The sequence below is a fragment of the Sebastes fasciatus genome, chromosome 17 (assembly GCF_043250625.1).
Source record: "Sebastes fasciatus isolate fSebFas1 chromosome 17, fSebFas1.pri, whole genome shotgun sequence".
In the NCBI taxonomy this organism is placed as follows: Eukaryota; Metazoa; Chordata; class Actinopteri; order Perciformes; family Sebastidae; genus Sebastes; species Sebastes fasciatus.
In genome coordinates, this window is record NC_133811.1 from 15070125 (window position 1) to 15082627 (window position 12503).

The window sequence follows — 12503 nt, forward strand, 5'->3', positions numbered from 1 at the left end:
AAGAGTCTCGGCTTTACATTCATACCCAATTTATATAATTCCAAGACTGTTTAGGGACCCCTGTATGCAGAAATATTCAAACACACCATTTTAGAACAGGGGACACCTGTGAAAATGGCCATGCCAGTTTTTCCTCGCCAAAATTTAGTGTAAATTCATAGCGTTATTTAGCGTTCTTTCCAATGGATTGGATATGTTTTTTAGTTTCATATGATACCAGTATATTCACTCTAGTTTGAAAACTGAGCCAGGTACAACATATGAAATACAGGGTCAGAGTGTTTAGGGGATAAAGCATAAAAGATCAGAAAAATGGCTTTAATTATTGTTTCGGGGTTTTTTTTCATACTTTTTTTTACTCTCTGCAGGTGAACCTCTTCTTCTTACTAAATATTATAAGAGTGTTGGTGACCAAGTTGAGGGACACACACCGGGCAGAGTCCAACATGTACATGAAGGCAGTGAGAGCCACCCTGATCCTGGTGCCCCTGCTGGGAATACAATTCGTCATTTTTCCCTGGAGGCCAGAGAACCGTCTAGCTGGGGAGGTCTACGAGTACATCATGCACATACTCATGCACTACCAGGTAGGTACTGAGCTGACAGCAAGGCGCTGCATTAATCAGAATTTCTATTAAAGTACCAGGTAGAAGCTCAGTTCAAAGGTGGAAAAAAGCCAAACAAATGCTGCTTCACTGCCCTTGTGGGTTGAGGTATTTTGCACATCTGGGAAAACCACAATCAATAATAAAGAAAAGTAATATCAGTATCAGTATGCAAACAGAAATGGTCCTGAACGCAGCCCACACTTCACATTCAGTGCCCTCAGTCCTGTCAGTTTTGAGATTTAGATATTTGGCGTTGCTTGAAAGTTTCCACTCATAAAAGCCTTGTTTCCTGCCTCGTTGTTGTTGTGATTGATTGATGTGATTCACTGCTGAATTACATTAAAAAAGCAGACACTCCATTAACTTTATTTAGCTACCAGTTAGGCACTTGATTAAACAACAGGCAGGTGGGCAATCAGTTCATTTACTTACCAGATAGGGAGTACATTGCTCCACCAGATACTCTTTGTACTGTGTTTCTTTTTTTCAAAAAGCACTCTGATTGTGAAGTTGCTGTCCTGACTTACTGCTAGGAAGTGATACATTTTCCTTAAATCTCCTACCTTTTAGCCACTACATTTAGTTACTACCCCATAATTCCTTATTATTTTAATGTAAAATACTGTACAAGAAATTGTACAATAATTCAACTGTGCAATACTTTGTCATTAATACTGCATTTATTATGTACGTTTTTAAGAATTTATTTAATTCTTGTTTATACTATTCTTGCATTTATATTTAACACACTTACTGTATGTACACGCATTTTTTATTTACTTATTTACACTGTGGTTATATATTGTATGTGTTTGATGCTCATATTTGTACATATTTCTTATATTTCTGATTTCTTATTCCAATTTTATTATTTATTTATAATTCTCTACATATATTATGTTATATATTTTGGCATTATGTACATAATTTACATGCTACATACTACTTTATTTCTATTTTTCTTATACTTCCTTATACCCTTATATGAGAGCAACTAACTTCCCAATTTCCCCCCGGGGGACAATACAGTATATCTGATTCGGATTTTGTAAGAAGAAAAAAAATGGATGTGTAGACATAATGTGTAATTATGTCTACTACTTGTAATTATATCTACTTGTTTTGCTTTTCAAGGGATTACTGGTGGCAACAATATTCTGCTTCTTCAATGGAGAGGTAAGCACTTTTCATGTATTTATGTGTCAGTTTGGCTTCCCTACAGCGCTGCTGCTACACAATGTTGTGTAAAGTTAAAGGAAGAGTTCAACATTTTGCCAAGCGTTATATAAGAGGATCGATACCACTCTCTTGTCTGCAAGCTAAGTACGCAACTAGAGCCAGGAGACAGTTAGCTTAGCTTATGTAGAGCGAGCACAAGCGCGAGCCCGAGCAACAGGACGCTGACTTTCGTTGACTTAACGGCCACAGGTGTCGCTGTTAACAAGCAATTTCTGATTCTTACAAATAGTCCCTTTAACAGACATGAGAGTGGTATAATTCCTCTCAGGTAACTCTCAGCCTTAAAATTAATAAATTGTCTACTATAACTATTAACTTCTAGTACTACTAGTAACTATTCCTTTAAGTATATTTGAAAAATTCATTTTTTGGTGCCATGCTTTTGATAAAGCAATTGCCCTTTTTAAAGGTCAACCTGCACATGTTACTCTGGGAGCTGCTCAGCCATGGAGCAATAAAACTGCTCATTGCTTATGACATTAAGTACGAGACATCAAACTCCATCAGGCAAAACATTTTCATATTTTGTTTTTCCAGGTCAGATCTCTGGCATCTTACATCTGTTCTTGATAGCATATCACGAGGTGACCCAAACACAGACTCAAAGTTGGGTTTTTGGCATTGAATACTTGAGTAAAACGGTTGAAACTTCACAGAGATGCTACATCTGTCATTAGTCCAGTTGTAACAGGTTATAAAGCATTGTGCTTCTTCTCTCATCTGAGACCAATTTAGTGCTTCTGCAGTGAAAGCTGAAGGGTCATGTCAGGTGAAGAGTAAGACACAGTTTATAAATGACTGTGTGGTTTCCAAGCCCAGCTGGAAATCGACTCTCCTTTTAAGTTCTCCTGTCAGCCTTTCTAAGTCTGTCAGCAGCTGTCTGACTGCGAGCATCCTTAACTTGGTTCAAACACAAATGAATGAGCTAGATTTCCATTAAAGCTCAGACCTGGGGTTAATTGTGTTGTGGAGACCTTTCGGCTCCATAGACCCAGTGTGTGACAAATGCTTTCAAGCTCAAGGTCTCCACAAAACAAAGCACCAACAATACGTGCTGTTAGGTTAAATTAGGCATTTTTAGCAGATCTCCATGGTGGTGTGAATACCACAGACAGATCAGGCAATTACAGACAACCATTTCTGTGTATTAAATATACTAGAGTGTAGTGAAATTCTCTCTTATTTATTAGGGGTGTAAGAAAATATCGATACACATGAGCATCACAATATTATTTATTGATTCTCCAAAACACTGTATTGTTTTTTATTTAACCTCTTAAAAATCTGACGGCCCGACGTTGGGCCCGGCTACTATTCGATATTTCGGAGGTTGTAGCAGGGTCAGTTTTAAAGCTAGAGTGAAGTTACTGGTATCATATGAAACTAGAAAACCTAAGGAATCCATCGGTACCAGCATGTCATACTAGATTGTCGGTAAAGGAGGCTAAATAACGCTCAAACTTTATACTAAATTTTGGCGAGGAAAAACTGGGATGGTCATTTTCACAGGTGTCCCTTGACCTCTGACCTCGAGATATGTGAATGAAAATGGGTTCTACGGGTACCCACGAGTCTCCCCTTTACAGACATGCCCACTTTATGATAATCCCATGTACTTGGGGCAAAAACCATGCAGTTTTATATTTGCAGTATAAATGTGTTATTTTTGCCTATTCTAAAATGGTGTATTTCTGTTGTGTTCTTTATACCATGAAAGTTTTCCTTAAAATTTAATTTAAAAAATCGCCTTGCTAACGGTATCGCAATATATTGAATCGCCAGATTTTTGCCAAAACACAGCCCTATTATTCTTAGAAACAATGAAGTTGTTTGGAGGTATTTCTTTTGCCTGAGAAGAAAAAAAAAACAGGGTAGAGCAGAGTAAATACTCAGCATGAGGTGTCTGGAACAGAGGAAGTAACCATCTACTGTGGCGTTCAGCCTGGAAAATAGGTCAGGTATTAGCTCATAGATGAGCAGCCAGAACGCATCAGCGTCTTTTTAAACAATGTATGGAGTATAAACAGTGTGCAGAACATGTGTTTAATGGACTAGTCCACGTTCAGAGTAATTTGGGGTCAACTAACACAAACTATCACAAGGGAATGAAAGGGTTTGCTTGCTTCACCCGCATAATGACCAATTGAGCTCCCTTAATCAGGACACGGGTTTCTGGGGCCTGTTCTTTGATTTAAAGGCCAAACTGCACAGAACTGCCTTGTTTCTTCAATGGCTCCATTGTGATGTCAGGTCAGAGAGACAAACAGCTTTCATGCTGTTTTTGTGACATCAAGCAAAACGTTCTACATGCGTTGTAAGCCCAGGCTGCTCTTTTGTCTCATTATAACAATTACTGTCATAATTCACATCATTAGATCATTAATATACCCGCAGTAATTAGCGCAGTATTTTGGTGTTACAGAGTAAAATGATTAACATTGCACTGCTGGAAGATTGTATTTGTGGTTTCTGTTTTTAGGAACTCAAGTTCACACACAGTTCTTCAATCAGTCAGTCAATAAGTACATAATGCTGAATTGATTAGGTGTTCAACAGAAAATGAGTCGACATTTTTGACAATCAATCATTGATCGAGGAAGAATGTCAAACATTTACTTGTTCCAGCTTCTCAAATGTGAAGACTTGTTGATTTTTTTTTCATTTTATATCACTTTGACTTTAGTGTATTTGGGGTTTGGGCTGCATGTTAATGCGTCCTCGCCTGCAATAGCCGTGGCCGCATAATGTTTTTGGGTTATCCGTATGTACGTCCGTCCCATTCTCCTGAACACAATATCTCAGCAACGCCTGGAGGGAATTTCTTCAAATTTGGCACAAACATCCACTTGGCCTCAAGCATGAACTGATTCGATTTTGGTGGTCAAAGGTCACTGTGTCCTCACAAAACACGTTTTTGGCCATAACTCAGAATTCATATGCTTGTTATGACAATTTCACACATGATGACATCTTGTACAGACATGGATGTAAACTGCAACTTGACTGATTGGCTGAGGCATACAACGCAAGGCAGTAATTCTAGTTCACCATTTTATAAAATTGTATTGACATAACAAAACAAATACATTAATCCTAAAGCCCCACATCTGTCTCACAACAATACTAGGAAGGGTTAGATTAACCCACTAGAGGACCCTGGGGCAGAAATGAGCTATGGGCCCTATATGAGAACCTCAAACTCCTACCCCAACATACACACATACCAACTTGGTATCTTCATTCACCTCTTTTATTGCCATATATACTCAATATGTGTGTAAGCAGAAGTGTACCATTAGAAATGTAATGTAAAATAATCAAAAGGCATTGCAGATGTGAATTTTATGTGTGGGAATGTTCCTTTGTTTTCTATGAGCAATCATAGTAATGATGTTAACAAATAAATCAGACAATGCACAGGCAATTTAGTGAAACCCCGCAGTTGTGGTCTTGACCGGTCTTGAAATAAAATCCAGGGAGTCCTCTTTGTTCGATTCCGAGATGAGACCTTAAAAAAGTGGTCTTGATACCGGTCTCAAGACCAATCTTGAGTACTGCAACACTACTTGTTGCTAATCTTATACATAATAGCTCAATACAGATTACATCTTTCTTCCTTTTAATAACATGATGATCTGGCTATGTGCACAACTTGGCCACATAATTTACCAAGAAATGTGACGTTAGTGTTTACATTTCCTAACTAGCATCTGTTAACATGATTGAAATCTGAGTGATCCACATATGCTGCAGCAATTATGCTTGCATCAGTTAAACTCACCGTCAATTGGATTAATATTGTCACAAGATGGTGTTTACATGGGCTCTGCCTTACTCACATTGCACTGTTTTGATTTGCATGTTAATTTGTCTGGTGGAGTCATTGTGTGATCTGAGAAGTAAAAGAGAAATGCAGTTTGGAGAAATGTTTGTGTAACTTTGACAACTAACAACTGACAGCATTTTCACTGAGATGTGGTCTTGTGCAGTATGCAACGGTTTCCCAGTTATATGAGAGCGAGGAAACTACCACAGAAATGTTGTCCCACGGTTAGACAGCAAAACAATGTCAAAGACGCTGACCGTGATGATGTGTTTGTGTCGCCCCAGGTGCAGGCAGCTCTGAAGAGACAGTGGATGCAGTATAAAACCCAGTGGGGTCAGAGACGAAAGGACCACTGTTCCATGCGCTCCACATCCTACACAGCCACCTCCATCACAGAGGAACCCGCCTCCATGTACCACCATGACTGTAACAGCGAACACTTGAACGGGCGCCACGCTGAGGACCCTGAACGGGAGGCACTAAAATCAGGAGAGACGTACGCTTGAGCCACACCGGAGGATAAAGAGTGTCGCAGTGGGGACGGACAAAGAAGAGCAACTGAGCGTTGTACAGTATGAAATGAAAATCCGGTTTGCCCACCATGTTTCAGTGATTATATCTTAGAGGCTGATGTTGGTTTGTTCAGCCCAGGACGACGATACGGGTCCGGAAATAAAGAGCTCTTTGGGACGGAGATGGATAAGCTACAAGGCTGACACTTCATTTTACTTTACGTTGCTGTCGCGGCTGTTTTCTGAGAACTTTGATGTCAAAACAAGAGCTGCTTTTGACATGTGTCACTTCCTAAAGCTGCTAAAAACTGTGAGAGCAGGCTCACAGTGTGACGGAGGTCTGGTGTGGAGACGGAAATAACTGTGACTGTGATGAAGGCGGCGATGCTTTCTGTTCGAGACGATGGCGCTGAATGTGACAGAGAGGATGATATTGGTTCTGATTGACGTGAGGTAGAGGTGAAGTCGTGATTTTTAAGGTGAAGTAGAAGAAACAATCTTTCCTAACCTCACCTATACCAAAGGGTACTGTTTGTTGGTCCCACCTATGAAGGGGCGTACCATGTCCAGCTGAGTACAGATGTGGTACCCTGAAGCTAAAGACACACACCAACAAACCTGATCGTATACGTGCCATGATAGAGGTCAAATTTCAAAAGACCCTCTGTGCTTGAAGCTCTGGAATTGTGTACATAATGTATGTTCACCACGTTTCATTTGAAAAAAAGATGTGTTCAAATGTTTTAAAAAGGATTTTATTTTTGTTTTCTATTAATATTTTATTCTTGCCAATTCCTAAGTGTGTGTGTGTGTCCTGTGATGCTGCACTACCAACTGCTTTGTTGTTTTTTGCAGTCGCTGTATTTGTGCCGATGCCGAAACATCACAGGGCTAAAGAAGCAAAAAGAAGCTAAATGCGCAAAAAATATATATATATATATATATGAATAAAAAAGACTTTATTTTGAGGTTGAACAGCCGCAAGAGTTGTTTAACTGCATATATGAATCAAGTATCATTTGTGCCAATGATTCTGACAAACAAGCAGTTTCTCTACAGCGTGGAAGCTGCACAGATTTTTAATCCTTTGTCATGCTCACGATGCCTTTAATCAATCTCCTTTTTCTTTTTCTTTTTTTTTGGAAAAAGTGATATTCTGTTGTCCATGCATATTTATTCATGAATTTTGTAGCATTTTGTATGAATACGCATCCAGGGCAAAGGAAAGGCTCGCTAAAGATGAAATGATAAGAAGATCACATCCATACTAGAGTCAACAAATTCAAATCACGATCTTGCGCAGACAGCAAACATGAATAATCAACTCTTTGTCCTAAATATGGTCATATTACTCTATGGTAATTTTATTGCTGCTTACTCATATCTGTGCTATAGGATTTTGGAAAGATGAAAGTTAAGAGTTTTGATGGCCATAGTGCATTTAAGTGTGAATACAAACAATAGACCACACTGACTGAGTCTGCTTTGTATCAGGAGTAGGGTTGTAACGGTATACCGGTGTCAAGGTGTACTGCGGTATTAAAATTGATGGTCATCATACTGTGTTCTTTTGGTTATCTACAATATTGAAAAACCTGACATAAGTATCTGTGAGTTAAAGGTACAGACAGGAGCCGTCTGGCTGCTCCGTCGCACGACTACAGTAAGTGTTATTTGTTAATAATCATAGGACATCATTTTAAAAGCTCACAGCTGTTGTTATTTTTTTTCATTTAGTAGTTAATTTAATATGCTACAGTGCTGCTAACATGTAAACTAACATGCTTCAGTTATATAACATGCTATAGTTACATGCTATTTTTTCGGTTTATTATATTCAGTATAGAATTTTGTTGTCATTCCTTTAAGGGTCATTGAAACAGAATAAGAATAATAGTGTAATACTGTACACCATGATACCTTAAAACTGTGATATTTTCTGAGATGGTTATCGTACCGTGAAAATCTCATACCGTTACAATCCTAATCAGGAGCCACCGTTTTAATTTTTTTTTTTGAAACTTGGATGAATTCTGTGTCTGTAAAAGTTACTTAAAACCCAAATGAGCTACCTAAACTGCATATCTAATAGAAGACATTTGAATTCAGGCAAGGAAAAACATTTATCATCCTGGAGCGTATAGCCAATAAAGCCTGTAGCTGGCTCAGACTGCTGTGATTAGATTGTTGCCACTCCCTGTTTATGTGTCGGGGAAGAAAGGTCAAAGAACTAAAATGTAAATTGTAAAGAAGGAGCATCTTTAAGGATAAGGCCGGGGGATATTCTATATTTCTGTTATTGTAAGCAAACCCCATGAAAAGTCAAAAAACAACTGGGGCTGCAACTAATGATTGTTTTCATTGTTGATTAGTCATCATGATTAATGGATTAGTTATTTGGTCCATAAAGCGACAGAAAATGGTGAAGAATGTCGATCAGTGTCTCCCAAAGCCCAAAATTACATCCTCAAATGTCTTGATTTGTCCACAACTCAAAGATGATCACATTACTGTCACCGAGGAGTAAAGAAACCAGAAAATATTCACATTTAAGAAGCTGGAATCAAAGAATTATGACTTTTTTTCTTTAAAAAAAAATGCTCAAAACGATTACTCGATTATCAAAATAATTGCCGATTAATTTAATAGTTGACAACTAATTGATTAATCGTTGCAGCTCTAATATCAATCAAATTATCCAAGTCAAGGATGCAGCTCTTTGTTAGCTGTAAAGTTGCAGTTTAGCCAACAGAAAACACATTAGCCACACAAGCTGGACGCAGCTCTTATTTTGTAGCTTCACTTATTTCCCCCTTGAATAAATCAGACATTAGGACCTATTGCAATACTATATTTCAATGACCTTTCTGTTGCTAGCCAGGTTTAATAAGGAAGGAACGGAGAGAGACAATCAATATGAGAGAATGACATCATCATGCTACGATGGAAGAGTATAGGTTCCCCTGCTAATTTGAAAGTATTTTATTTATTTTAGTATGAAATTCATCTTTATAAAGGTGATTTGTCACACTGTAAGACTAACTATTCATGGTGTGGGTTTGGGGGAAGACAGATTCTGTATATTTTGTATGTTCATGCCCATGTAAATACGAGCAGACACTGTGTATACGATACGATTTTTGCACTGTGAAATACTCTGACAGCTATTTTTGTTAATGTTCCTGTCATTTGACTTGTGTTCGTCTCTTTCTCCCTCTCGGCTCGGACTGGCATCATCTCAAAGCTGATAAAAAAAACCTGCATTTTGTAAAAGCCAAATTGATTGGTGTTTTTTTTTTATTTACCTATTTAGCAAAAGAATACAGACATAAAAGATTATTTGGTGTTGCTCTTTATTTCCTGAGCAAATAGCAATCAGACAAAACAAGCTGCAACATGTGTTTGCAGAAGAGAAAAAAAAGATGAAAGAATTTAGATGGATTATACACACTTATTTGATGATAAAAAAAGGTACTTTCTCATGATTTAATGAGGCTACGACCTCTAAAGTGAGAGGAAAATTAATTATTTTTCCAACCGCACCGACACAAACTTTGTTTTCAAGCATTTCTGAAATGTTCTCTGATGATTTAACAGCATTTTCCTCGCCAACTTGTCAGTGTTTCAGGGTTGAGAGATTTTTTATAATAGAGTGTACAGGGAAAACAAAGGAAGTCTTACTCCATTTAGGTGTCTTTGTTATCCCTCGGGCTTGGCAATGTCATACAGCCCCTTTTAATTCTAAAGGTTCGGCTACATACCGAGAGAACGAGACAGAATCGACTGACACAGTTCGTCTCCAAGATGGATGGCCACTCACGTCCAACGTCAAATTAAGGTTGTTATCACACTAACAAGGAAGAGTTCTCCTCATTATCTGAAGCATTTTTCAGCTTTTCTATAGGCAGCTATAATATGTAATTTCAGGCTCTGCTGAATCCTAATGGTACGACCAAGAGAAGAAGACGTCCTGTCCTCCTGCGTATTCACACTATTTCTGAGTCCATGAGATAATAATAATGTGATGATGAAGTTAGACGTGTGTGGAGCTTTCTACTGATAAATATTGTCCCCTGCCATCAGCATAACACCAGATTCATCAAAAGGAATCTTTAAATGAAAATACTCAAGTCTGAAATTGTATGCAAACTGTACTGCATATGAAGGCAGAGATGGAGGAGCTATGCAATAATGAAGATACAATGAGGGGGAAATCTCCATAATTGTCATAAATCCTACTGTTATGGATCTTTTCTTCAGGAGATTCAATGGAACAATAAAGTTGGAGGCAGACGCTGTAAATTGCTTTGAACAGCCTCCATCTTGGGAGCATGTCGTCCTGGGAAACTTAAGGAAAAAACGTCAGCGTCTGGCTATTTCAGGCATTTGAGAATTATTATTCTCTGTTTAGTTATGCACAAAGTAAGATAGAAGCTTTTCTATTAGTGGGGCGGCTGTAGGCACTTGACTTGGGAACTCGAGTACCGTTGGTTCAAGTACCGGATGAACCAAGTACGGGGGTTGGACTATTAGGACTTAACTTTATTATTAACTTAACTGCTCTGCTCCTAACTGCTGTGCTGCAGCGACCTATCATTTTGACATCTCTCCACAAAAAAAAATACTCTTAATTCAAAATGAGTGCACATGAATTAACAGAACATTAGTTAAACAGTATTGCTGACATTATAACGCAAGAGATTTAAACAAAAAAAAAACAAAAAATTGAAGTATAGTCAGGGTTTTGCCTGGCTCAAAATGAGACGCAGGTGGTACCATCCTGACCTCAAAGGGGTCTGGGGCATGCTCCCCGGGAAGAAAAAAATCTGGTGCATTTTGAAAGCAAAATTAAGAGGTTCGATCTTGTGCTCTTGTAAACAATTTTGTGTTCTAGCAGTGGTAACTGTAGGCTACTCAAGTACTGTACTTAAGTACAATTTTTAACTTTGTGTACTTTACTTGAGTATTTCCATTTTTATGTAGCTTTATAGCCCACTTTTGACCTCAATTATTTATTTGACAATATTAGTTACTATGTGCAGATTCAGATTCTTAATGTGAAATATAAATCAACTAATAAACTATGGTGTATTATTAAGTAGTATATAAGCTTATAGTTAAAATAAGCACCTTTACCAGCTGCAACATTAAAGTGATGAAAATAGTTGTCAAGATTTCATTCAAAAAGCACAAATCAAGTCAAACCCTACTGGAAAAGTCAGCAGGCTTCAACCCCTGGGGTCCATAAATGTCTGGACCAAATGTCACGGCAATCCATCCAATAGTTGCTGAGATATTTCACTCTGGACAAAAGTGACCAACGGGGCGACAGCTGTATCTGTGAAATGTCCAGTTTATGTGCGTTGGCAACTAATGTGAAAACATCCCAGAGGAGTTAAGAATAAAATGTTTCTGGGTTTCTTTCAGGTGTTGTTTCTGCCTGTTTCTATGTTTGTCTGGAGTCTCACGAAGGAAGAAATGTGTCATAAGACCTGGATCAAGATGTGTGTGTGTGTGTGTGTGTGTGTGTGTGTGTGTCTATGAATGTGAGGATGCCTGTATGTGTGTGCCAGCCGTACGACTTTGAGCATAATGTGTGAGAAAGGAACCCCTACTGTGTTCAGTGCGGCCAACAAAAAGAAAATAAATCAAACCATCAAAATCTGTTCTCACTCAGGCACAAATCTGCAGCGTCGTCTCTATCTGCTCCTGAGAGATAGGACTTTTGAGTCGTGATGGAATTCAGGCAGTGGCTGAATTCAGGCACTGGAAAATGCAACTTTTGCAGCGGGGCGGCGGAGCACTGCATGAAAGGAAGGACGAGGAGGAATATAAAAGAGAAATATCTTTACATTCATTAGTTGATGAGTAGCACATCATCCCCAGAAGTATTAAGAGACCATCATGTGTGCTGTGTTTTCAGCACGATGCACTCACATCACGCTATTCCATATTTTAAAGGCCATGTCAATTTATTCACAAAGCCTCAAACAATCAAGATTCTTTATTGGATTTTTAAATTGCTCTTGATGGCGGTTTGCAGCTTCAGGAAATATCAGCGCCCCGATGTCTACAGAGAGAGGAGTATAGATTACTTAATGTAATAACTCCTCTTTCAGGATTACAATGCAACACTCATACATTATCATTTTAAATGAGCTTTGTGTTTTTTCAAACCCTTTGATGTATTATTGGAAGACATATCGCTGCGTGATAATTACCCTCTTGTTTTAAACCCTTTCATATGAAGAACATAAGTGCCAAAGCAATGCCCTAAAGCAGATCACAGATCCACTTGTATGACGACATTCACCATCT

General features: G+C 38.4%; 1 protein-coding gene across 3 annotated transcripts in view; it reads left to right on the forward strand.

The window, feature by feature from the left end:
- Positions 1-9464, forward strand: part of calcr (calcitonin receptor) — a 70186-nt gene extending 60722 nt beyond the window's left edge. For all 3 annotated transcript variants that reach the window (XM_074614022.1, XM_074614020.1, XM_074614021.1), the window contains 3 exons: positions 369-587; positions 1743-1784; positions 5958-9464. In XM_074614022.1, coding sequence (XP_074470123.1) covers positions 369-587; positions 1743-1784; positions 5958-6179 — 483 coding nt within the window. In that variant the 3' untranslated portion in view covers positions 6180-9464. The remainder of the gene's footprint in view (positions 1-368; positions 588-1742; positions 1785-5957) is intronic.
- Positions 9465-12503: the final 3039 nt, after the last annotated feature.